Source organism: Elephantulus edwardii, unplaced genomic scaffold (genome assembly GCF_000299155.1).
Source record: "Elephantulus edwardii isolate Elephantulus edwardi_28Jun2011 unplaced genomic scaffold, EleEdw1.0 scaffold00237, whole genome shotgun sequence".
Lineage (NCBI taxonomy): Eukaryota > Metazoa > Chordata > Mammalia > Macroscelidea > Macroscelididae > Elephantulus > Elephantulus edwardii.
The window spans coordinates 3,095,251-3,122,239 of NW_006399987.1; the positions used below are offsets into that span (position 1 = coordinate 3,095,251).

General features: G+C 53.2%; 1 protein-coding gene and 1 pseudogene across 1 annotated transcript in view; both read left to right on the forward strand.

Annotated features, from left to right (window-relative positions):
- Positions 1–26,989, forward strand: part of SMARCA4 (SWI/SNF related, matrix associated, actin dependent regulator of chromatin, subfamily a, member 4) — a 125,183-nt gene that overhangs the window by 68,841 nt on the left and 29,353 nt on the right. The window contains exons 14-24 of the mRNA XM_006898784.1: positions 477–598; positions 1,780–1,930; positions 5,236–5,399; positions 14,830–14,896; positions 16,161–16,271; positions 18,253–18,495; positions 20,893–21,006; positions 21,802–21,909; positions 23,110–23,196; positions 23,824–23,870; positions 24,917–25,083. Coding sequence (XP_006898846.1) covers positions 477–598; positions 1,780–1,930; positions 5,236–5,399; positions 14,830–14,896; positions 16,161–16,271; positions 18,253–18,495; positions 20,893–21,006; positions 21,802–21,909; positions 23,110–23,196; positions 23,824–23,870; positions 24,917–25,083 — 1,381 coding nt within the window. The remainder of the gene's footprint in view (positions 1–476; positions 599–1,779; positions 1,931–5,235; positions 5,400–14,829; positions 14,897–16,160; positions 16,272–18,252; positions 18,496–20,892; positions 21,007–21,801; positions 21,910–23,109; positions 23,197–23,823; positions 23,871–24,916; positions 25,084–26,989) is intronic.
- On the forward strand, positions 1,948–3,720 carry LOC102870755 (annotated as a pseudogene).

Consider the following 26,989-nt stretch of genomic DNA (forward strand, 5'->3'; position numbering starts at 1 on the left):
CTTTGTAGTACACTGGGTGGCCTGTTGTCGTTGGGAAGTTTTAAATGTTCTAATCATGTCAGTGAAACTGGCGTAAATGCAGAGCAGTAAGTATTGAAAGTTGGCAGTAAAACATTTAAGCCCTAGGAGATCCAGATGAATGAATCTAAAAACTGCCTATGTATACTGGGTGAAGAAGAAATGCATAATATCCATTGTGTGATAGGAGTAGGGATAAGACATTAATTCTGATAGAAGCAGTGATAGCAAGTTCTCAGACATAACCTTAGACAGAAGTATGAGCGTCTGTGCTAGGAAAATGAGAGGAGGTTACGACAGTCAGAGGAAGACACAGGTAAGAGGCCTGTCACTTCTGGGATGGAGAGAAAGCGTGGGTACGGAGAAGCCGCCCTCCCAGCGTCCCTCTCCCCACGGAGCCGTCCCGCCGTCCCCTTCTCTGGGAGGAAGGGCGGTGACGCAGCCTTGTCTCACCGCAGGAGGAAGAGGAGGAGCAGCCGCAGCCTGCGCAGCCTCCCACCCTGCCCGTGGAGGAGAAGAAGAAGATCGCAGATCCAGACAGCGACGACGTCTCCGAGGTGGACGCGAGGCACATCATTGAGTAAGGCCCCCGCCCCTCTGCTCCTTCCACTGCAGCCGTTCCTTCTCGGGGGCTCTGGGGGCAGCAGTTAGGGTCCAGCCCCATCTCGGGACGGCGCCGACCTCTCCATCCAGCACCCTCTGTGGGAACACGACCACGCCGCAGCCCAGACCTGCTGCCGGGTCATTCCAACCCCTATGACAGAGTGGGAACGCCTTACAGGGTTTCCCAGGCTTCATCGTCACAGAAGCGGGCCGCCCCACTTTCTCCAGCTGGTGGATTTGAACTTGCAGCCCTTTTAATTAACAGCTAAGCACTTAATCACTGCACCACCAAGGAGCTTATATATGTAGAATTTCCCTTTCTTTTTGTTGGATGTTAATGTAGAAAATGCACAGATTGGGTGGTTCTTGGGTTGAGGACATAGAGGTGTGTGTGCAGCAGGCTACCTTCTCCCCTTATGCTCCCCAGTCCTCCCTGCCCTTCCTCGGGGGTGCTGTCTCTTACCCTCTTCCTGGGAGAGTCTGGATCAAGCACAGTGTGTATGTATTTATCCGTGTGCATGTGTGGGGTGCACCTTACTTCACTCCCCAGTTGGCCCGTCTGTTAGGGAGGATTCTGTGTCAGTGAGAACGTCCATCCCGTCTCCCACAGACGTTAGTATGACATTGCGGGGTTTTGCTGTGTACCTAGTCCGTGCTTTTGGTATTGCAGATGTTGTTATAACTGAAGTGGTAACACTGCCATTGCTTATGCTGCTTAGATTCATGAGCTCTGATGCTGTGGAGAGAAGTAGAGGGCTGAGGATGCTATGTGCTGTAGGTATAAAGATGATCTTAAGGAATAGGATCCTTTGAATTTATTGGAAGAAACATACAGGGAAAAAATCCACAAAGCTAAGAAATCAAAGAGCCTACGGAAAGATTTCTAGAATGATAAATATCGAAAGCTTGGCACGCAGCATTGGGACGGGAGTCAGATCGGGCATGCTTGCCATATTAAATGTCACTTTTTAAAGGATCAGAATCTTAGGTTGGATCACACAGCAGCCAAAGCATAGTAAATAGCTGTGTTTCTGTGCAAGGCTTTTGAGCTGCATCTCACAGCTCAGGCCAGGGCCAGCGCGGCCCCCAGGGGCGTGTATGGAGAGCATGTGGTCAGGAGCAGGCTGTGTCCTCAACGCCGTGTGTCCCATCTCCCAGGAATGCCAAGCAGGATGTGGATGACGAGTATGGCGTGTCGCAGGCTCTGGCTCGCGGCCTGCAGTCCTACTACGCTGTGGCCCACGCTGTCACCGAGCGGGTGGACAAGCAGTCGGCGTTGATGGTCAATGGTGTCCTCAAGCAGTACCAGGTGAGGCAGGAGGCCACATGCCGCATGGCCGTCTCTGGGGAGGGGTCCTCGGGCTGTGAGTGGCCCTGTGTGCATCCTGGGGGCTGGGGGGTGCTGATGTCAGGAAGAGCCTCGTCCACGCTCTGTTGCTTGTCTTTGGGCAGTTTTCATTTTCCCTCTGAGCTTTTCCCCCGTCTGTGCAGTCGCAGCACAGTGGGTCAGGTCAGCTGCAGGGTGAGTGGGAAATCCCTGTCTCCTGTCTCCTCACCGGGCGCCTGGACGGGAGTGTTGGCACACGCTTGTGCTGTGAGTCATCTGAGAACTGCAGAGGAGGTGCATTTTACAGGGCAGAGGGCAGCTGAGGGGCGGGGGAGACAGCAGACCTCACAGACACATGGCTCGCCAGTGGCCGCGCCCGGAGCAACACCCAGGTCTGGACATGTGTGCACTCACTGCCCGGGGCACTATGTCAGGTGGAGCTGTCTCTTTCCTGAAAACGCGGTATTGACCCCCCCCCCTCCCAGAGACTCTGGACGAGAGGGTGATGCTGTCTCAGAAGCTCTTTATCAGAGTCTGGCCTGGACACTGAGAAGATGGAACTTCTGTTCTGGGACCGCTGTCCTGAGTTCAGCTGGGAGGTCTCCAAAGAGGACCAACCGCATTACTCCAAGCGAAGAAACGGGCCCACTGATCTTCCGTTTGCTTGTGACCCCTCCTGCTGCTTTTTCTTCCTCACTTTTCCGGAGATAAACCCTCAGACCCTCCCTGAAGACATCACCCTTCAGAGAGGAGGATACAGTAGTTCCCAGTAGAACTCGGCCAAAGTTTACTTCCTTAAATCTATTCCGAAAATTTTCAAATGTCCATTCATAAAGTTAAGTTAAGAAAACAGTCTTAAGGAAGCTCTGGTGGCCTAGTGGCAAGAAGCTGCACTGCAATCCCAGAAGTTCATGATTCGAATCCACCAGATGCTCTGCTGAAGAAGGAGGGACAATCTCCTCCTGCACCAGTCAGGTCCGATTTGACGGTACACACTTAAAGAAAACAGTCTTGAGTGATGGTGGTGGATGATGGGGACATGAAGCCAGACATCCTGGGGAGTGACAGCGGAGCAGCGAGAGCCCGGGTGGCCCAGGAGAAGCAGCAGAAGCGGGCAGCTGGGTGACAACGGCGTTGGTGCTTCTGATGGGCGACGGGGAGATGCTGCTGAACATGGCGCTGGTGACGCTGGTGCTCCTGGGGGCCTTCTGGCTGTTGGTACACTTGGGGCAACAGGGTCTTGGGGCAGAGGCAGGCTAAGAGAGTCCCCCCAGCCTCGCTGCCTTGTATGAAGAAATGCAACTTCAGCTTGGAGCAGCTGTGCCGGTGTGAAGGTCCCGCAACCCACTCATCCTACCTGCAGTCAATGGGAAAGTCTTCGACGTGACCACAGGTGGCAAGTTCTACGGTCTCATGGGTCCGTATGGAATATTTGCTGGTAGAGTTGTTTCCAGAGGACTGGCAATATTTTGTCTGATAAAGATGTACTTCAAGGTGATTATGATGATCTGTCAGATTTGAATGCTGTACAAATGGAGAGTATTTACAAATTGGAAACGCAGTTTTAAAAAAGTAGGCTTATGTAGGCAGACTCCTAAAGCCAGGAGAGGAATCATCAGGATTACAGGTGAAGAAGGCACAAGGGTCACAATAAACAAGACTGAACTTTGTAAACAATCAACGTCAGGCGCCTTCAGACCTGCCTTCTTACTCTCTCACAGAATGCCCAGCACCTTTCACCTGCTGCGAAAAGAGTTCAACAGATTCGATAGAAGGTAAATGAGTCTCACTCTGGAAAAAAGAAAAAAAAGAAAACAGTCTTTTCTTTAGTGCATGCTTTGGAAAGCCCTTTAGGTGGTCGTTTGCCCCTCACACACACGAACAAAATCAAACTCTGTGCCGCCGAGTGGTCTGACTTGTGGTGACGCCGTGTGTGGGGCAGAACTGCGTCCTGGGGTTCTCTTAAAGGTTCTGATCTTTGTAGGTGCAGGATGCCAGGCCTTAACTCTGCAGTGCAGCAGTTTTAAAACATTTAGACTAGCTTCCTGCCCGCGCACCAGCTTGGAGCCCATGACGTCCTCCTGGGAGCAGGACTTCTACACCACAAAGACGGCTGGGAGGTGGTAGTGCACGGCCACTCTTGCTGGCTATAAACAAGGTCTCTGGAACCAGAGGGAGCACCCAGTTCTTAAATTGAAGGTGTCTGTGCCAGAGATGAAACACAGTCCTATTTAGGCAAGAGATGTACTTATGTTTACGAAGCAAGAAAATACCAGGACTCCTGGTGGCAAACTAACAAAACCAGAGTAATCTGGGGAAAGGTGGCTCAGGCCGTGGAAACAAAGGCATGGTTCAGGCCAAGGTTGGAGCAGCCTTCCTGCTAAGGCTTAGACACAGAATCTGTGTAATGCCACATCCCTCCAGGATTTAAACTTCCTAAAAAGCAAGTAAGTCGAATTACGGACTTAGGAAAGAAATCAAACACTTAGATGAGCAGCTGAGTGCAAACTTCTTATCCACCTGAAGACATATTACCTCTTCTCTCCCCCCCTAAAAAGGCCCAATAAACACACACAGAGACCCCACCCCCCGTTGACTCTGGCACGGGCCACCCTGCATGGGATTTCCAGGGTTGTCCATCTGAGGGGAAGAGCCAGCTTCATCTTCCTCCCACCGAGAAGCTGGTGGGTCTGCAGTGCTGACGTTGCAGCAGCCCAGCACTCAGCACCCCGCACCACCAGCCGCAGGAGTCACAGCGTCACATGTGGGACATTTTTTCTGTGTAATCAGTGGGAAGCCACACACAGACGTGCGATGTAGTACTTAGAGACCTAATGGTTCAGTGTGTACCACGGACAGAAGCTTTGTACTGGAGCGCAGTGAAGCTGGGGGTCCCAGCACTGATGGGATCCAGAAAAGGGGTGTTGGAATGTGCAACAGTGAATGGGTGGAAACCCAAGTTCTCTATAAGCTTTCGTTAAAATTGCAATTAGAAAAAAATAGATTATTATTGCAGGTTAATAATAATAATAATAGTGATGGATGTAGAGAGCCGAGCTGGTGGGTGGACGTGGAGGACGGTGCGGGTGGACGTGGAGGACGGTGCGGGTGGACGTGGAGGACGGTGCGGGTGGACGTGGAGGACGGTGCGGGTGGACGTGGAGGACGGTGCGGGTGGACGTGGAGGACGGTGCGGGTGGACGTGGAGGACGGTGCGGGTGGGTGGACGTGCGCACTCGGTGTCAGACCTAACCCCCAGGCCCCACCCGGCCGCCCCGTCCTTACAGATCAAGGGCTTGGAGTGGCTGGTGTCTCTGTACAACAACAACCTGAACGGCATCCTGGCCGACGAGATGGGCCTGGGCAAGACCATCCAGACCATCGCGCTCATCACGTACCTCATGGAGCACAAGCGGATCAACGGGCCCTTCCTCATCATAGTGCCTCTCTCGTAAGTGTGCCTGCCGAGTACCTGTGTGCCCGGCCGCCCCGCCTCAGCTGTCGCCCAGCGCTGCCGTGGACTAGGACAGGGGTGGGTGATGAGAGGCCCCTCCGTCATCCTGGCGGACACAGCTGCCTGCACAGGGTCCCTGGTGTCTCAGCCCCACAGGCAGCACCTTCCGGGCATGGACGTCACAGGAGCCTAAGACCCTTCACTAGTGGAGCAGGTGGGCTCCCCATGACCCCCTGGCTCTGTCCTCGTTCCACTTCCTGCCTTGTGGCTCTGCAGCTGGGCCGGAGGACCATGTTCCATCCAGTTCCCACCTGGTCCTCACAACTTAGATGTGGCTCAGGGTGGCGGGACCTGGGCCCCAACACTGTCCTCTGGACACTCTTCCTGATACCGCCCCCCCCCGAACTCTTCCACCAGGTAGCTTTTGGGGGCCAGGGTCCCCCTACCGCTCAGGCCTTCCTCCTCCCAGCTCAGCAGTTGTTGTTAGTTAGTTGTCATTGAGTCAGATATGACTCGTGGTCACCCTCTGAACGGATCTAAGTAAGCCCTATCCCGTTCTGTGCCGTCCTCATCATCTCTCACTTACCTGGGCCCGCCGCGGCAGTCACTGTGTCAGACCGTCTCGTTGAGGGGCTTCCTCTCTGCAGTACCACACAGAGACTCTTGCCCAGGGTTTTTCCAGAAGTTTCAGGGCTGACTCGTCAGCACAACACAGCCCCAAGCCAGTCAGTGTCCTGAGACAGCACCCTGGGCCTGGCCCTGGAACAGCGCAGCCCCCTAACCTGGATGGACACTCAGCTAGGACCACCACAGCCTCCCCTGGGTGGACACTCAGCTAGGACCACCACAGCCTCCCCTGGATGGACACTCAGCTAGGACCACCACAGCCTCGTATCAGTGCTGAGGGCTGATGGTGGGGGTGCTGGGAAGCTGAGCACCTGTGGCTGGACCCCACAGGAAATGGCTTCCGGCCTGTAGAATGCTGGGCCCTGGAGCCCTGTCCCCACTAGTTGAGGGCTTGTGTCCTGACCCCACGGGAAATGCCTTCCAGCCTGTAGACTGCTGGGTCTTAGAGCCCTGTCCTTAGCAGGCTCGTGACCTGACCTTGAAGGCAGAAAAGACTGGGAATCCCAGAACTTCCCTAGAATTTACCGTGGAGAGCTTGATTTCTTCCCCCTGTCTCACGTTCGGTACGATGGTGTAACGCAGGCTCCTGCACCAGCAGGTTTCACTGAGAGAACTGTAGCCCACCATGGCCAGTGACTGCCCAGGCCTGGCTGGGGCCTCACCTCCCTGCTGACCACACCTGTCCTGCCCGCTTATGCTCTTCCCATCTGCCCTGCCGTTTGAAGGCCCTTGTCTCTGTCAGGAGGCTGGCCTTTCCCTGCCTCTCCTCTTGTGTCCCTGCTCTTTCACCCCTGGTTAGATGGTGGAGACACAGCCCCGTGTGGTCCTCCCTCCCGTCCTTTCCCTGTGAGCAGCACCTCAAGCTTCTTTCAGATCTGGTGACCCCCTCAGGGACCATTTCTGTGCCCTCTGAAGCCGTGGCCGCTTGTCTTTGTTTTCCTCTTCGCTTTGAAGTGATTTCAGGCTTATAAAGAATTATACGTGTCATATGAGGAAATTCTCGATAGCAGCACTTTCACAGGTCCGCTCCCAGGCTGTGGGACCAGGACTTGGTAGCTGGTGCTGAGAGAAAACCTTTGATTGCATTCTTGCCCTGGGACTGTGCCAGTGGCAGCTGTCACTCAATGGGACAAAAAAAATTCCTGTACATGTTTGCATCGCATTAGTGAACTTGGCCTTATTTTACTTCACAGATAATGCATTTTCTCCAGATTGTAGGTCTGTGGCAGCTTTGAGTTGAATAGGTCTTAATTGGTGCTTTTCAGTATTTGTCATAATTCTGAATTGTACATTGAACAGAGCAAGGAAACACTGCATAGTTCAAAATCAGGACAAGTGTACGCCAGGGATGTATCCTACCTCCATACCTTTTCAATCTATATGCAGAACAGATCATCCGAGAGGCTAGGCTGTATGAGGAGGAGTGTGGTCTCAGGATTTGAGGAAGACTCGTCAGTGACCTGCATTATGCAGATGACACAGCCCTGCTTGCTGAAACTGAGGAGGACCTGAGGCATTTGCTGCAGAAGGTCAAGGACTGCAGCCTTCAATATGGATTAAAGCAAACATCAAGTAAAAGAGATTCTCACCACTAGGCCAATTGGCAGCATCATGATAGATGGTGAAGAGATTGGGATTGTAAACAGCTTCAGTTTGCTTGGCTCCATAATTAACACTCTTGGTACCAGTACCAGCATCCAAGAAATCAAAAGACGAATTTCACTGAGAAAGTCTGCTGTCAGGGACCTCTCCATATTACCGAAGAGCAATGATGTCAGTCTGGAGACTAAGGTGTACCTGATCCAAGCTATGGTCTTCTCTTACTTGCTATGCATCAGAAAGCTGGAAAATGTCTAAGGATAATAGAAGGAGAATTGATGCCTTTGAGTTGTGGTGCTGGAGAAAAATATTGGATATATTGTGGGCTACTAGATGAACAGGTTCGTCCTGGAGAGGGTGAAGCTGGGCTACTCCATGGAGACAGGGATTCTGAAGCTCTGTCTGACATACTTTGGGGCATGTTGCAAGGAGGAACCAGTACATCATGCTTGAAAGGTACAGAGAGGTACTTCATGCTTGAAAGGGTGGAGGGATAATACAAGACCCTGGATGAGATGGATTGACTCAGATGGACTGGAGAAACAGGGCATGTCAGAGATAATGAGGTTGACTCGGGTTGAGAGCTGTTGTACCTAGGGTCTCTAAGAGTCACAAACGACTTGATGGCACATAACAACATCATACACTGCTGCCTGTTTTAACCCTTTCACAGCAGTATCAACCACAAATTACCTCAGATTCCAGTCCTGCATTCTAGTCCTTCTTAATCCGTGGGCTCTACTAAAACTTGCCCACCGTGAGTAACCCTTGTGGCACTTGATATACCAGTGGCATAGCGTCCAGTATTGTATGGTGGTACACGATTTCCATGGTAGACAGAGTGGTAGAGCTCCCAGATTAAGAGTGACTAGAAAGCAGGATTGGCTTCTTAAATAGCAGGCCTCTGAAAACCCTGTGAACAGTAGAGGAGTATGGATAGTTATAATATTAGTAGTAGGACCAGGTAGGAATGAGAAAATAGTAGCAAGCATCCTCTAATAACTGGAACATGAAGTGAAATGCATGAACATCGACATACTAGGTATCAGTGAGATGAGATGAAATGGACTGAATTTGGCCACTCTGAATTAGGTAATCCCATGGTATACTATGCTGCGAATAAAAGACAGAACGAGAGTGGGGTTGTATTCATAGAAAAGAATGTCAATTTCCAGTTCTATCTTGAAATACAGTATTGTGAGTAATAGGGTATTAACCATATGCATACAAGGAAGACCTGGTTAACAATTATTATTGAAATACACTCTCCTAGAATGTATTTCTCCTAGAGCCAAACGGAGAAATTGAAAATTTTTATCAAATCTTGGCGATCTGAAATGTGACTGAACACATATGTAATCAAGATGTGTTAATGATAATTGATGACTGGGATGTAAAAGTTGGAAACAATGAAGAAGGAATAGTAGTCAGAAAATATGGGCTTGGTGAGAGAAATGAGGCTAGAAAGAGAATGATCACCTTTTTGTTTTCAGTGATTTGTTCATTGCAAATACTTTTAAAAAAAAAAACATGAATGGCAGCTTTGCACATGGACTTCACCAGTTGAACTGCAGAGGAGTCAGATTGATGACATCCGTGGAAGGAATAGTTGGGAGGGGCTCAGTATCAGCAGTCAGACTAGACCAGGGGTGGACTGTGGGTCAGATCATCAGTTATTCACGTGCAAGTTCGAATTGAGGCTGAAGAAAATGAAAATGTGTCTGTAAAAACCAAAATAGGGGTGGGGGGCAGGGGGAACGGCTGGGCAGGGAGAAAAGTGCAACAATGAAGCAATGGAAGTCCAAAATCTGTAAATGTTCATTAAAATTATTAAAATAAAATCTAAAATAAATAAATAGATAAATTTAAAAAAAAACAACACCAACAACCAAAATAGGAACTTGAATCTATTCCACCCGAATTTCAAAATCACCAGTTGTCTAAGACCAGATGAGTTGTGGGATGATATCAAGTCTGTCATCCATGCAGAGAGCAAGAGGTCATTAGACAGGAGAGTAAAAAATAGAAATTGACTTCAAAAGAGACTCTGAAAATTGTACTAGAGCTTTGAAAAGCCACACTGGAAAGAAAACATGCTGAAGTAAAAGAGTTGAACAGAAGAGTTCAGAGGGCAGCTCGAGAAGACAAAGCTGGAATTGGAGAATAAAAAGGGAAGAATTCACTCTGCATTCCTCAAGCTGAGAGAACTGAAAAACACATTTAGCCTCAAATTGCAATATTGAAAAATGCTATATATTGAATGACCTAGGAAACATTAAAGGAAGTTGGAGGGAATACATAGGGTCACTGTACCAAAAATAACCGACCGAGAAATTTCAGAAAGGACCATACGAACAGGAGCTGGTGGTAATGAAGGAGGAAATTGAAGCTGCACTGAAGGCATTGCCAAAAAATAAAGCCCCAGGAGTCTATGGGACACCAATTGATTGTTTTAGTTAACAGATGCAGCCCTGGATGTGCTCACCAGGCTATGCCAGGAACTTTGGGGACAACTGTCTGGCCAATGGATTGGAAGGAGGGTCATATTTATTCCCATTCCCAAGAAAGGTGATACAACAGAATGTGAAAACTTATCATTAATATCACAGACAAGCAAAGTACTGCTGAATGTCATTCCAAACCAGCTAGAACAGTACATACGTAGGGAACTGCCAGAAGTTCAAGTAGAATGTAGACGCGGCTGTGGCACCAGGGATATCATTGTCAGATGGATCCTGGCTGAAAGTGAAAGATAACAGAAGCATATCTATGTATGCTTTATTGACTGTGCAAAGGTGTTTGACTGTGTGGATCATATCAAACTTAAGGCTAACATTGACAAGAATTGGAACCCCATTGCACTAAATTGTGCTCATGTAAAACTTAGACAAAAGGCTAGTCTGAAGAGAGCAAGGGAACGTTGTTGTTGTTGTTATGTGCCGTCGAGTTGTTTGCGACTCATAGCGACCCTATGTACAACAGCCCTAAACCCTGCTCTATCCTGTGCCAATCTCATTGCCACTGACACACCCATCCCAATTACCCCAGTCACTGCATCAGTCCACCTCATAGAGGGTCTTCCCCTCCTGCACTGTCCCTCCACTCTACCCAGCATGATGTCCCTCTCTAAAGACCTGTCTCTCCTTACAACATGTCCAGAGTATGTCAGGCGAAGCCCCAGAATCCTTGCCTCCAAGGAGCAGCCTGGTTTAACCCTCTCTAGGGTGAATCTGTTTGTTTTCTTGGCAGTCCATGGTACATTCAATACTCTTCTCCAGCACCACAGCTCAAAGGCATCAATTCTCCCTCTATCCTCCCTAGTCATTGTCCAACTCTGATGCATAACAAGTGATTGCAAAACCCATGGCCTGTATCAGGCTCACCCCGGTCTCCAGAGAGACACTATTGCTCTTGAGTATTTTGGAGAGGTCCCTAACCGCAGACTTTCCCATCGCAATACGTTTTTTGATTTCCTGGCTACTGGTGCCAAGAGTGTTGACCATGGAGCCGAGCAAACTGAATCTGTGAACAATCTCAGTCTCTTCGCCATCCATCCTGATGCTACCGATTGGTCCAGTGGTGAGAATTTTTGTCTTCTTGACATTGAGCCTCAGTCCATATTGAAGGTTGCAATCCTGTGTCTGATAGATGTAGATGCTCGTCAACTGTCCCTCACTTTGGGTCACTTGAAAATCCGGGTGCACATGTGTGGCATGGTCCCCCAGAAGTGCCTCAGATTTGTGACCCAGAGGCCCATCACCAGGACTTTCGTTTGCCAATGTGTCCTCTGTAAACCTGAAAAATGTCCTGTATAAAACTTAAAAAATAATCTTGTGGAGGAGAGCACTTAAAAACTCGATAATTTCCCATCATACTGAATCTTTCCTGAACTGATTTTATTGTAACTGATTTATCACTGTTGAAAAATGTACACTCATTACCATCAAGTTGGAACTGAGTCATAATTGACCCTCCTCTGGGTCTTCAGAGGCTGTAAATCACACGAGAGGTGATTACCCGTCTTTCCCTTTGGGTCTGCTGGTAGCTTTGAACTGCCAGAGAGGTGTCCCCTGTGGTGAACTGCACTCTCCCTGGACTGTGCCCCAGGGCTCGCTCTGTCGCTGCGCTGGTTGGCTGTCAGATAGCTTTTCCTTCTGGTTTTTTGTGGTTTTTTTTTCTCATCAAATTCTGCCATCTCCTATACGCTTCACTGTTTTCTTTTTTAAAAAAAGGCTTAAAGCAGCTTTATTAAGGGGGCTCCCGGGCGAGATTCCTTGGTCTGGAGAGAGAGACCAGGGGAAAGCACCCATTTGCTTCACTTTTGTACATACAGCATGGTGGGCCCTGTCTTTGTTGTTGCTTGAATTGGCCTATGTCTGAGCTAAGGAGGGCCCTCAGCTGCCTTGCTGTGTCTTTTTGGTTTGTCCTTGGCATTCTGCTATCATGTTAAATTTTTATATTAGAATAGTCTTAGCAGAGGTAGTACGTAGAGCTCACGTGTATTTGTCACATCCAGGTAATGAACCTCGGTCTCTTATTTGCAACTCAAGCCAGGCTGTCTTCTGGTTTCTGGAATCCCCTCATTTCTCCATTGTCCTTTTTTCCCCTCCAATGGGGGTCTTATCTGGGACAGCTGTCATGTCCCAGTAGCCACTCTCTCAGTGACTGTTGACCAGACTCCATACTTTTAATGACCTGGTGCCGTAGAGGAGTCCAGGTCGGGTATTTATAGCATGTCCCTCAGCCTGCTTTTGTCGGCTGTTTTTCTCAGGGTTAGGCTTCAGTCAAGGGTAAGAAGGTGGCAGAGGGCGGGCCCATTGTCTTGAAGAGTATATGACTCAACAAGACTTAGCACCCTTGATGTTGACCTTGATAAACCTGGCACTAAAAGGAGGGCACTACGCGAGGCCTGTGTGCAGGGGTGAGCGTTCCGCTCCCCCTCCTTGAAGGAAGAGCATGACTTCACTTATTTGGAATTCTTACACTTCAGTGTTGCTCAGTGCCTTCCGCTCACACCCTCCCCCTGTTGGTCACTAATCGCTCCCTGTGTTAGCTCCTACATCTGAGCAAAGAGGGGTCGCCTCAGGGGCACCGGGTGTCATTGTGCTGGGCCTTTTCTGGGGCAGAGATGTGAATATGTATATGTGTATTCTCGGCCCTGCAGACATACACCCACAAGTGGCGGTGTGCCTGGTCCTCTGTTGTTGCTAGTTGACATCACTTTGATTTTAGCAGCCCCGTGCGATGGCACACAATGGCCCTATCGGGTTTTCTACACCGTAAACATTATGGGAACAAATGGTCGAATCGCTCCCCTTTGGAGAACTGAAGGGATTTGAACCATCAGCCTTCCAGTTAGTGTCTGAGTACTTAACCATTGTGCCCCCAAGAGGCTTTCTGTTGAGCCAGGCGTGAGGTGGTACCAGTGTCTCTCTTCCAGGACCACCTGGTTGGTTCTCCCACTTCCCACCTAGCTTGTCTGTAACCTCCCTCACCGATTGAGGGGTCCAGCTCCTGCCACCTCTCATCTGTTTACTTCTCTGTCAGCCTCAGAACCCACGACAGCAGTCTCAGAACACGCACCTGGACCTCCTGGGGAACACATGTAGTAGAGTGGGAGCTTGTTTGTAGCCTTGCTGTTTAATGTCACAATGCCATTTCCAGAGTTGGTCAAGTCACCGTTTAACGTCACAATGCCATTTCCAGAGTTGGTCGAGTCACCGTTTAATGTCAAAATGCCTTTTCCAGAGGTGGTCGAGTCTGCTTGTGTGGCAGCCCCGCTTCATCAGGGTTCTGGTGTCCACTCACAACCCCCAACGCCCGTTTGTCTGAGGGCACGTCCTCGAGGCCAGCAGAGTAGCCTGCGCCCTGGTGACCATCGCAGTTGCCCACGTCCCTCTGTCCCCTCTGGACTTGCAGCTTTCTGCCGGAACCTCGCTCAGCAGCCCCCTCTCCTCCTCTGGCTCTTCACCCTCCCTCGGGACGCTGCCCCGGCTCTTCAAGCCCTGAATCTCCCACATCGCTGATCTGCCCGTTTCCCAGTCTCTCCCACTTGCGGGCCCTTTGGTGTCACAAGGTGGAGACTTGATTCCTGACCGAGCTGGCGAGGGCCATTGCTCTCGTGGAAAGGGGTTGGCCCTGCAGCTCAGGCATCCTGTGACCTCTGCCCTCATGCCTCTTGGCCTCTGATAGCTGCTGCCACCTTGTCTTGGGTCCCCCTGGCAGGGCAGGGGACAGCAGGTGCATACAGTCGTTGAGTGTGCACCCCTCCCTCCACGTGTCTTTAAATAAGGGTTCTTCGAAGCTTCAGCACAACACCGTTGGCTCTACCTGAGCCCACCTGGTTGGCCTTGGCTGCCAGGTGGCCTGGCAGTAGGCATTTAAGGTGGGCACAGCCCCAGCCTCCCTGCCGGTTCAGGAGAGCTGAGTGCACCGTGAGCAGCCTCTGCCTTCTGTCTCACAGACCGCCCAGTCTAGACTCTTCAGTGTCGCAGTCATAACACGTGAAATGGCCTTTCCTGCTGCCGCCACCCTCCGCTGAGGCTCTGGTTCTGCCGCCCAGACTCACAGCCTCCTCCTCACTTGCATTTCACCTGCATCCCAGCTGCCGCTGGTGTCCATCTCTCTCCAGCCTTGTCCACCATCACTTAGCCCAGGCCTCCCTCCTGCCTGTTCTGCGGCCCCAGCCCTGGCCAGCTGGTCTCCCTTGCTCACTGGGGCTGGACATCTTGCAGCTCAGGACCCTTCAGCAGCTGCTGTGTTTTGAGGGAACAAGGAACCTGTGGTGTTCCTGGGTTTTCCCGGCACAGTGGTTGACCAGAAGCAAGGCCGCAGAGGCTGCATTTTCTGTCAGAAGGTCCATAGCGTAGAGTGGATTCCCTGAGGAATGACTCCATGACAGTGAGTCCCTCTCCAGCTGGGCACTCCACCAGGTCGCTCCAGGTTCCTTCTCACCCTGGAAGCACTGTCTCTGAACCACCCGTGTCCTGACTCCCAGCGGGTGCCTCTCCCTCTGTTCCTCCTCACCCAAAGCCCCGCGGCCCCCTGAGGATGAGTGCCTGATGTCGTGCCTGAGTTCGCCCTCCGCCGGTTGTTACCTGTGTCCCCTAGGCCCTCACTGCCCTGCGGCCGGTGGTGTTGGGTTCATGGCAAGCTGTCGGTGAGGGGATGGAACCTGACTGTCCCGTCTTGTCTCCACCAGAACGCTGTCAAACTGGGCATACGAATTTGACAAGTGGGCCCCCTCTGTGGTGAAGGTGTCATACAAGGTAAGCCACAGCCTGGGGGGTGCTTTCCTAACTTAGGAGGTGACGTGTGCGGGTAGAGGGTGCAGGGAGAGACGGGAGACGAGGAGGAAGCACACGCTGGGAGTCGGGGAGAGAGAGAGAGAGAGAGAGTGTTTGCGCGTGCGCATGTGATGGCCTTCACACCTGCGCTCATGTTAGTACATGCTGAGCATCCCTTCCTTGGTTCATTGGGAAGCGACTATTAGGAGAATTACGTTGTGGGCTCTGTCTTTGGCCTCCGATGGCAGTGATGCTCTCCCCGTTAGCTTTCCTTACTTAAATGTGTGCTTTGGCTCAAGGCTGGGCTGCAGACAGTGTATGACTGAGTGCGCTTCTTGACCCCTCCCGTTCCCCAGGGAAGCCAGGCCTGCCTGGGTGCCATCCCTCCAGACGTGGGACCTCTCACTGTATTTCCTGTGCTGGTGAGGGAGCTGAGGCACCGGGCTGTGTGGCAAAATAGGGCTTTCAGACCTGACCATTGGCCTCCAGTGTCCAAGCTCTTCCTGCAGGACTGTGATGGGCAGAGTGTCAGAGGGACAGAGGGAAGGGTTTGTGTGCGACTCAGAGAAAGGAGAACTTGGTGACTTTGAGCTAAAAATAGGAGGCAAGAGTTTGAGAAGACCAGTTCAACGCAGCCCTCAGCATCTGGCCTGTGCACCTGGAGCAGTACAGGTGCAGAGTGTAGGGCTTGGCCTGGTGGGTGTTTACATGTGAGAGGAGGGCTCTCAGCCAGTGGATGTGGGGCCTGAACACAGACGATCAGGGAAATTGGGGATCAGGGAGATGAACCGTTTATCAGGCCCATGCTCGTGTTCTCTCCCCCTAAAAACCTGACCTTCTGCAGGTTCACCCCCGCCCCTGCAGGGGTATGTCACGTCAAGTTAGCAACATCCATGCCAGCTCCAGGAGGCTGAGCCTCCTCCAGGCGGCTGCCGGAGTGAGGGACACACCTGGCTGCTCCCTGGCTGTCAGGGACCAGGAGGCTCAGTGTTCTTCCAGGCTGCTGTTAGGGAGGTGAAGGGGGGTGTGTGTGTGTGGGGGTGTGCGCGCGCGTTCTCACCCATCTCCGGGCCGTGGCCGGGGTGAGGGGACACACCTTTCTGTTCCCTGGATGTCTGGCACCAGGAGACTGAGTGTTCGTGTGTACCATGTGTACAGGCTGCTGTCAGGAAGGTGAAAGGGGGGTGGTGTGTGCACCTGACTTTCTGGCACTGGGAGGCTGAGGGCATATGTCTTCTCTCAACAGGGCTCGCCAGCGGCAAGACGTGCTTTTGTCCCTCAGCTCCGAAGTGGAAAGTTCAACGTCCTACTGACGACGTATGAGTACATCATCAAAGATAAGCACATCCTGGCCAAGGTAGCGTGTCCTGGGCTGTCAGGGCCATGTCGCCGCCTGCCCTGTGGTTGCTGGCGGTTTTGTTTTGATGTTGACTAGTGACTTAAAAGGCCTCTCCTGTGACGGAATGGCCTCACGGGGTTTTCTTGGCTGTCGTCTTTTCAGGCCGGTCACCAGATCTGTTAGTCCTATGGAGCCACTGCCTGGGTTTGAACAGCCGGCCTTGGTTATCAGCCCAGTGCAGACTGTGCACTACCTGGACACTTGCCGCCCTGTGATGTGATGCATGGCTAAGATTCTTGTTTTCTCTAAAGCCCATTTCACGTGTTCTGTCAGTGACACGCGTGCATGTCTGCACAGCTGCCCACCCTGGTCAAGGGTACCGTATGTCCACCTGACCCTGACTCTGCCTCTCAGGCTCTCTCCCAGCTGGCCCTGGGTTGACAGAGCTGTGCACTTGTCCTTCGTGACCTTGGCCTTCCCTCTCTGGGGCCACATTTCTACCACCAGCACTCAGGAAGAGCAGATCTGTGAGGCTTGGGTTTGAGCACTCGGGGGCTCAATGGGGTCTGAGCTCTCTGGAGTGCTGCTGATTGGCTGGCCCTGGGCCCCCGGGTTGTAGTTCTCCAAGGACCATCCAGCCCTGGAAACACAGCTCACTCCAGTGTGAAGGCAGGTCCAGCGGCTGTTAGGCCGCCAAGAAGTTACTAAAAATATACCATGACCCAGAACCCACCCAGAGATAAAGCAGACAACAGCCATTGTTTATGCAGTTTATCATTTAGCTTGGGGGGGGGTGATCAAGGCTGAAGATGCCACATGTCACGTCTGTAACCGTGGAGTGGAATGGGTGCCGAATGTTCGTTTCTGACCAGGGGACAGCGGAGAGGTTTACCAGTTACAGCACCTCTCAGGGCGAGTCCCAGACACTGGCCATTCTGTTGCGTTCTTCCTACACATCCCCGCCCCATCCTGTGTGAGGAGGGGAGGAGCCCTGGTGACGCCGTTGTTAAAGCACTTAAAGTGCCAGTCATAACACTGGCCATTCAAACTGCTCAGCCACTGCTCCGTAGACGTTACAGCCTTGGGGACCCTGTGGGGTCGTTCTGCTCCATCCCGTATGGTCACTATGACGCAGAATTGACTTTGAGGGCAGTGAGGAATTGATGAGGAAACTGAGGCCCTGGAGCCAGGTCTCCAGAAATGAGGGGTGCTTTTTCTGTGGGTCACCCTTCTGTCTCAGGGCACAGGTAGACCTGTCCCCCAACCGACATGTGGCCTCTGTGCCTGGCAGCACCTTTGGGTGCCGTAATGCCGTGTGATGGGCCTGCCGGGTCTGATGCCAGCTGCACCCCAGCCTCAGGGGCCCTGGACTTCGCTGTGTACAGGTCACCATGAGGTCACATACATATGATTGTGGCCTTTTGATTGACAATATCCAGCCAGAGACACCTTGGTAGTCTGCTTCCAGAATTCACTGCCATTAAAAACCCCCGTGGCACGTGGTTCTGTTCTTCCCTGTATTCGACAGCAGTGGGCCAGCGTCTGGACCAACCCAGCCGCCGTCAAGGCACTTCCACCTCACAGTGGCCCCACAAGTCAGGGTAGACATGCCTTATCGGGTCCCGGCTGTAGATCCTAGGGCAGGCTGCCTCTTGTTCACCCTCAGCTGGGCTGATGGGTTTGGACCACTGATCTTCCTGTTAGCCGTCCAGTGCCTAATTTACTGTACCACTAAGCATAGTTAAAAAAATACTCATTTCTCCTTTGATGAAAAAAAAAACCCTTTTTTTGAAAACCACAGTACTTTTCTGCCTCTAGCATTATTCCCTTACTGGTGCCTCCCAGCCCTGTGTCCATGTCGTATCTGCATCTACTCCGTTCTTCATGTGTGAGCCAGCCACAGGCTAACCGGAGGCAGAGGGTCTCCGTCCCGAGGGCAGCACCAGCCCCTCTGAGAGCCGCCGGCCAGCCCCTGACATGCCTGCCTTTGGGCCCACAGATCCGCTGGAAGTACATGATCGTGGACGAAGGGCACCGCATGAAGAACCATCACTGCAAGCTGACCCAGGTCCTGAACACACACTACGTGGCCCCCCGCCGCCTGCTGCTGACCGGCACGCCCCTGCAGAACAAGCTCCCCGAGCTCTGGGCACTGCTCAACTTCCTGCTGCCCACCATCTTCAAGAGCTGCAGTACCTTCGAGCAGTGGTTCAACGCGCCCTTTGCCATGACCGGAGAGAAGGTGAGTGCGCCCCGCCGGCCACAGGGCAGTAGAGGGCAGAGTGGCCGTGGGGAGGCAGTGCGTGTGCTCAGGTTTCTGCACTTGGCAAGTGTTGAGTGCCCACCACACTTGGCCTGGGATGCGGGAGGAAAAGTAGACACGGGAAGGAGCAGGAGTCATGAGGGTGGACACCTGGGGACACTCGGGGCTCTCCGACCCACTGCTTCATCACCTGAGGGAGCAGGAAGAAGCTGGGGGCCGCGGGGTCTGATGGTCACTTGAGAGGAGTCAGGGCTCGCCCGCTCTGAGGGCAGCCTGGCCAGACTTTGTTTCATTTGACATTTTTGTTTATTTTCTTTTACTATTAAAACAGTAAGGTTTCTGGTAAAAGTTCTCCTCGGAAGTTAGGTTGGCACGGTTTGCTCAGTGACTTGTTTTCACCAGGTGTCAGCTTCCCATTACTTCCTGTCCAGCTTCCCTGCCCCGTGGCCTTCTCGTCTGCTTTTTCATAAATGTTGCTCGTTTGGTCTCTTGTTTTTTGAGGGGTTTTAAAGGGAATACGGTGCTTGTGGGTGATAGTGTTTATTCCATGAGTTAGTCTATGAGTTACCTGAAATATGACCTCAGTTTTTGGTTCAAGGTTTAAAGTATCTCTGAATGAGTCTGACCTGACCCAGGAAGTGTGCACTTTGTGTGTGTGATTTTTATTTTATTTTAATAATTTTAATGAACATTTGCAGAGATTTTGGATTTCCATTCATTCATTGCTGCACTTCTCTCCCCACCCAACCCTCCTTTCCCCCCGAGTTCGCTCCTCTCTTTGAAAAGTAAAAGAAAAACTCCCTCCCTGGTACACAATCCCCCTGCATCCCTCCCACTACCCCAAGTACATTCCACTGTGCAACAGCCTTAATTGTGGACTCTTGTGATAACCATAATACCCTATCATACATCGCTTTTAAGTTATTCTCCTCCTCATCTGTTTCAGTGCAGTATATACAATTTATCCAGTTTTTCTCAGTCTTACCCCAACCCTGATATCAGTCCCATTTTACAGCAGTGGCATCATGCAGTATTTGTCCTTTTGCGACTGAGATATTTCACTCAGCATAATGTCCTCCAGAGTCACCCATTTTGAATAATATTGCATGAGTTCCTTCTTTTTCAATGCAGTGTAGAATTCCATTGTGTGAATATAGCACAGCATCTCTATCCATTCGTTTGTTGATGGGCACCTGGGTTGTTTCCAACTCCTTGCTATTGTGAAAACGCTGCGATAAACATGGGTGTACATGAAGTGTGCACTTTTTAAGAATTTGAGTTCTGTTTCAGCTTTTGCTTCTATTCTGTCAGGACACACTTACTGGTTTTGGTTTTGTTGTTTTGTTGTTGTTTTTGTGTACCATTGATTCAGATCTGACTGGCACAGGAGGAGATTGCCACTCCTCCAGCGGAGCATCTGGTGGATTTGAACCGCATGCCTTTGGGATTGTAGCGCAGCTTCTTGCCACTAGGCCATCAGAGCTCCTATTTTGTTTCAAAAAGCTCTGTGGGGTACATGTCTTTGTAGTGCTTGGAAACCACGCTTGCTGGTGGCTGTCACAGCCAAGCCCTGTCACTTTGGTTAAATGCCCCACACCGGCTCCCAGGGCCCGACCTCACATGCCATCAGGGTTCAAGACGTTCTATGGGATAGGGCATTTTCTGTAAGAAAAAATGACCCCATCCTCACCCTCTATGCCGGCCTGTCCCAGTCTCGCCGTCCTTGTTTCCAGATTTCAGGACCCCTGTCAGGCCAGAGTTCTGCCAGATGACTGAGGGCACTGGAGAAGTCCTGATGTGATCTTGTTGTAGTTTTAGGAGTTTTCTAAGGCCAAGTAGCAGACACCTGGGAAGCAGCATTTCTGTCACTCAGCACTCAACATCCCCCACCCCAACCCCAGGCTGAAGTGAGGGCAGGTCCAGGCTCCCCGAGGCCGAGCCCTCTGCTTAACCATCTGGCATAAAGCTGAGTGTGAACGTGACCCCAGCGGAGGAGGCTTGCTGGCTTACGTTAGTGGACTTGAGGACAGGCTCTTCACCCACATCAGCGGCTCTCGCTGTGGAGACAGGGCAGAGTGCGTGTCTGTGTGTGCACGTACACGTGTGTCGTTTTGATCAGGCATGTAGACGTGGCTGTCTGTGACCAGCAGTTCCACGTCGGGGTCTGGGATCCCCTAGTTCTCCTGAGGAAGAGGATGTTACCCCAGACCCCATAGAGCAGTCTGAGAGCTGGGGCGCAGTGCAGAGCTGCACCCGGCAACCTTGTGCCCCATTGCCAGGCGGGGCAGAGCGGGGCTGGCTCCCCACTGCCTGGCGAGTCCCGCTCCCCTCCACTGGAGGTAACGTGTTGGTTTGTGTGTCTGTGGGGAATGGCAGGTGGACCTGAACGAGGAGGAAACCATCCTCATCATCCGCCGTCTCCACAAAGTGCTGCGGCCTTTCCTGCTCCGGCGGCTCAAGAAGGAAGTCGAGGCCCAGCTGCCCGAAAAGGTAACAAGAACACTTAGAGGAGAGCGTTCTGGGGCCCTGGGCCCAGCGCCTTCCCGGGAGGGTGCAGCCAGGGAGCCTCCCCTCCATCCCGGGTCCATGCAGCCAGGGAGACTGCCCTCCATCTCGGGTGGGTGCGGCCGGACCTCCCCTCCATCCCGGGTCCCTGCAGCCAGGGAGACTGCCCTCCATCTCGGGTGGGTGCGGCCGGACCTCCCCTCCATCCCGGGTCCCTGCAGCCAGGGAGACTGCCCTCCATCCCGGGTGGGTGCGGCCAGGGAGACTGCCCTCCATCCTGGGTGGGTGCGGCCGGACCTCCCCTCGAGTTGATCCTGCTGGTGATTGGCTGCTCAGTCCTGGCCAGGTTTGAGATGAGGGAAGGTTTGCAGGGGACAGCTCCTGTCAGGCGCTGGGCCCGTTCCCCCGCTGCGGGCTTTGAGCTCTTACAGCTTGGGCCTGCTCCCCTCGGGGCCAGCAGTCATCTCACAACCCTGGCCATCCTACCCCGGCCACAGTGTGGGGGCCCGGACCACAGTCGCCCCACTCATCCTCTCACTCTCTGATCCTGGCTGAGCACAGGGTGGCTTTAGAATGGTCCTCACTGCCCTTTTGGCCAGGAGCCTCCCTCTGTGTCTCTGCCTCAGGTACCTGTCGTAGCCCATCCCCCGTCTGTGGGGACTCCCCAGCATCCCCTTGTGCCCCCATCAGAGCCCCTTGAGCGAGCTGGTTGGCACCGCAGTGGCCCCTCCATGGGGCTGCAGGTGGCCCAGCCGGTGAGCATCACCTGTCTCCCCGCAGGTGGAGTACGTCATCAAGTGCGACATGTCAGCACTGCAGCGCGTGCTCTACCGCCACATGCAAGCCAAGGGCGTGCTCCTGACCGACGGCTCCGAGAAGGACAAGAAGGTGGGCATCGTCCAGCACGCACGGGCTCTCTCTGCACCTTTTCGCCTCTGGCACTTGCCTTTCAGGGCAAAGTCCAGTCTAGCTGAGACTCCTCCACTGCCGCTGAGGGATTCAGCCTCCCAGGGACCCTTTAGAACAGAGTAGAGCCTCCCTGTCGGGTTGCCAAGGTCATAAGCTTAACAGCTGATGATTGCATCACTTCCTTGGAAAAAGGATTTGAACCTCCAACCTTTCAGTAAGCAGCCAGGCACTTAACCCCACAGGGGCTTCTGTAATAACTGGTCACAGGAGCACAGCGGGGTCAGCTGGCGCAGCTGCAGAAGCAGGGTTTGAGCCCACTGAGGTGACTCCTAGTCTCCCAATACCCTTGCATTGAGCTTCTGTCTCGAAGCTTCTAAAATTCCTTATCCTGAGGAGCTCTGGTGGCCTAGTGGCAAGAAGCTGCACTGTAATCCAAGAGGTGCACAGTTCGAATCCACCAGATGTTCTGCCAGAGAGGGAGGGATAATCTCCTCTTGTACCATCCAGTTTGGTGGTATACACACACACACTCTCACACACACAAATTAAATTAAAATTCCTTCTCCCAAAGGTTCTTCTTTCAGCACGGCGGGGGGGGGGGGGGGGGGGGCTGATAGAAGGCTTAGTGTTTTAGTGAGCCCCTCCTCCTAGTTGGGAGCCCGCAGCCACAGAAACCGAGGACCCTGAGCCCCTTCATCTGTTATGAGATTGGATTGGAGGGGTAGTACAGTGACCATTTGGGGGACCACTCTGAGGATCCCGGGCCCCAGCTGCCCAGCCCCCTTGGCCACAGCTCACAGCATTCTTCTCCTGGGCTCCCCCAGGCCCTTGATTTTGCCACGCTCTCTAGAACTGTGGGCTGAGCCCTTTCTATCTGCAGCACTGTGGCTATGTCTCCCGGGTCACTCTCAGACCTCCCTGTGACAGGGCCCTCCTCCCTCTCACGGCTTCTCTCCTCTCTGCTGGGGACCTTGTTCTTATTCTCGTGGTGCCTGCGCCACCACTGGCCTTTGTCCAAGCGTCTGCCCTCGGCCCCTGCCCAGGCTTGTTTCCAGAGCCTGAGGCCTCACTCCTGTCCCGCCTCTCACCCAGTGACTGCCATGGCAGCCCATGGTCCCCTGGGACCTCCCTCCACGCCTCGAGGCCAGATCTGATCTAGGACCCTCTCTTCTTCCCCAGGGCAAAGGGGGCACCAAGACCCTGATGAACACCATCATGCAGCTCAGGAAGATCTGTAACCACCCCTACATGTTCCAGCACATTGAGGTGAGGCGTCGTGGGGCGGCAGTGGGTGCCCTCGTTTAAATGTACTTAACGTTTGGACGTGTCGTGCCCGTACACCTGTCACTCTGTTGATGTTCTCCTTGAGAGAACATGGATTCATCCAAGAATCCAAATAGCATGGATACAGTGGAACCAGAGCCCATGAAGGGCATCTCCCCAAGGGACAACCACGTCACCTTTGCACGGTTTACCTGTCCTCTGGGGACGGGCCACTCTGCGTGTTACACCTGGTGACGTGTGACATCCTGGGCAGGTGTACTGAGTGCTCGCCACCACAGTCTCTGAGCCACTAAAGGGGCCTCTTGCTTCTGAGAAGGAGGTGGGTGACCCAGCTTCTTGGCTTGAGCTGTTAGAGGCGCTGCAGGACCCCTGGTCGGGTACCCCACCAGGCTCTACATGGACAGTCTCCTCCTGCAGGCTACCATTTGCCTGCGGGCTGGTCAGTGGGGTAGAAAGACAGTGTCCACGTCAGTGTCCAGCTCTGGACTCAGAGTGGCTGTGGGTGACGACTGGGCGCTGGCCTTGGGCTGCGTCCTTCAGTGACAGAGACGTGGAGCACCGTGGGTCCCAGTTCTGTCCAATGCTGATCGACGTCTTCTTCTGTTGCAGGAGTCCTTTTCTGAGCACTTGGGATTTACCGGCGGCATCGTCCAAGGGTGAGACACTGCCCGGCTGGGTGGGAGGCGTCCCGGTGGTCCTCTCACCTCATTGGTTGGCTCTATCATTGATTGGTCTGTTGCTGTTGTTCCATTTGTCTGATCTCACAGACAGTGGAGAAATTTGAGTAATACAGAAAAATCAAAAGAAGACAATAAAACAGAGTCTCCCACCACTAACCTGGGAAGCGGCATTCCCGAGACCCACGTGGCCTCCAGGCCCCCCTCACCTCTGCCTGTTACCCTGGCAGCTTGTTAGACCCACGGGGCCCAGACGTTAACCTCCAAGCTCTCAGTAGGCAGCGCACTGGCAGGTGCCTCCTGCAGCCACGTTTCGTAAAGCGCGTCCCAGACTTCCCTGTGTCTGGGTGGCTGCTCCTGGTACCTTCTGCCTCTGCAGACAGTGCTGCTAAAAGCTTATGTCTCACGCTCAGGTTTCAGCCTGGAACTTAGTCGTCTTTGGTCTTTTACCAAGGATTTTTCCAGTGCTGAAGGTTGATGGCACGAAAGCTTACGTCTCCTAACGCTGCTATGTTGTCTGGAGTCTGAGACCATTCTAGAAACACTGAGAGAGCACATGAGAGCGGTACTTTTCAATACCGACAGAATGACAGACTTGCAGAAACCTCGGCTCCAGTCACCGGCTGGGTCACTCCGTCCCCACCTCAGTTTCCACATCTGTGGACAGTTTGTCGTGAAAGGAGCAAGGCTGCCCCGGCTCTCAGTGTGGGCTCCCAGCTCCCACCTTTGTCCCCAGTGGTTCTGAGCTCGGCCTCCCCACACGGTGCCATTTGCACCTGGTGTCCTGGCAAATGTACCAACCATCCTACCTCCACCCTGACAGGTGCCCCGTGCATACAGGTCACTCCCTGTGCCCCCTAGTGATGCTGGCCTGAGTTCTTGTCATTTGGGTCAGAATGGCATCTGCTCAGAGGGTCACTTCTGGACCCTTGAGCCTGGTGGTCAGCCGCTCAGGAGATGACTGTCCCCCTTCATCTTCCGCGGACGCAGCCGTGACGTCTGTCCTGCCCTCCTTCCCTCCCCAGGTTGGACCTGTACCGAGCCTCAGGGAAGTTCGAGTTGCTTGACAGAATTCTGCCCAAACTCCGCGCTACCAACCACAAAGTGCTGCTCTTCTGTCAGATGACCTCGCTCATGACCATCATGGAAGATTATTTTGCATATCGTGGCTTCAAATACCTCAGACTCGACGGTGAGCTTGACAGAGTGGGTGGTTTCTGGAGGGGCCGTGGTGTCCACTAGTACCCAGGCGACCTGCGGGCGAGCCGCCCTTGGGGTAGAGCGAGGCCATAGTGTCCACTGGCGCCCAGGCGTCCTGCAGTCAAGCCACACTCAGGGTAGAGTGAGGTCGTAGTGTCTGCAGGACCCTCGGCAGGTGTGGTCATGGCAGTCACACTGATCAAATCTACTCTCAGGAGAAGGAGAGGACCCTGGGGTTGGGCTCCGAGGCCAGTGACCAAGGAGAAACCCTATCATGTAACTTCAGGAGATTCACTTTGCAAAACTAAAACTCTATGACTATGCCTACCTCAGGCTCCGCCAGACCCAGGTGTTGTGGAAGGAGCTGCTTGCAGGTCCACAGCAGAGAGGTCTGGGACTGGTTCTTTGTAGGTGACACAGCCGCCTGGCTGGGCAGGCTTGGAGGTGGCATTGCTGCATGTGGCCATGCTGCTTGTGGACATTGAGAGCCCTGTGAGCAGAGCCCTCAGAGCCCCAGAGAGGCCCTCAGGTCTGCTCCTCTGTGGTGTGGGTCCCCCATCTCAAGGGAGCAGACACTCTCCCCAGCGAGCCCAGGCACCAGAAATTAAGGGCCTTTGTGGGGCTGCACTGTCCTGCACGTCGTAGAGGTGCTGTGGCTGGCCAGGGTGGCTGAAGGGAGGCCTCTGTCTTTAGGAATGAACGGATCTGACTACTAGAAAAGTGAGCCCGGCAACCACAAGGTCAATAAGGATGTTGTGTGTGTGCCATTGAGTCAGATCCAACCCGTAGTTGACCCCCCCCATGGGATTTCAGAGGCAGTAACTCACACGGGACGAGGTTACCTGTCTTTTTGCCCAGAGCAGCTGGTGGATTTGAACCATATGCCTTTGGGTTGGCAGCACGACTCCTTGTCGCTCAGCCGTCAAAGATGCCCAGACAAGGAGGAGTAGGTTATATTTTTCTACCTGATTTCTCAGGTCCTTGGGGCGGGAGGGTGGGGGTGCCCTGGTCCCAGCCTTCTCATTGCGTCTTCTGGCGTCATGGACCAGAGGTTGCTGGCCTGATCCGTCTGTCTGTGCAGCCTCACCCCACACTGAGCTGACCTTCCTTCAGTCTGTTGTCACAGCTCTGGCCAGATGCACCATGACAACACATGAACCTTATCTGTGTCCTTCCCCAATGGCCTCCCACTGTTTGTACAGCCGAAGGCCCTGAGCCTGTGAAGGCCGCCTGGCCTGGCCTTACCCTGGGCCCCTGCCTGATCCCTGACCTCTTGATTCGTTTTGAGTGCTGGGCCCTCTGTCTCTGTCACTGTCCATGCCTTTAGAGTAGAGGTGGCACTGGGGGCCTGTGTCTTGCCTGCTCCACCTGTTGTCTGTCTACCTGGTATTTCTCATTATCTTGCTGAGAGGACGGATGTGGGGCAGAGGGAGCTCTGTGACACTTGGTGGGATTACATCCCCCCTTCAGAGTGGTGAGTGGGGTACAGGCCCACCTCCTGGGCTCAGTGGCCTTGCTGGCTGGGGAGGTTGACGAGGAGCTCCTCAAAGACAGGCCAGGACGGTGGGGGACAGCTGATGACTCCCCAAGCCCCAGGGCGAGGTCACTGAGTAGAACTCCTGGCTTTGCCTCTTGTGACCATGTTCTGAGCATACAGCAGCCTTGGTGCTCACACACCCCTTTAACGAGAGCCCCTGGGGACCCCTCTTACTCATATACGTACACATGTGCTTCCAGGTGCACACACCCTTCCCCACTGCCTGCTGAGTCCCTCTCTCAGCACCTGGCATGTGCCTTTGAACAGCCTGTGAGCCCAGCGGCCCTGTCTCCACCCTGCCCCAATCTCAGGAGGTTGAGGGGGGTGATTGTTCCCACAGTGGCTGCCTCTTTGAGGGAGC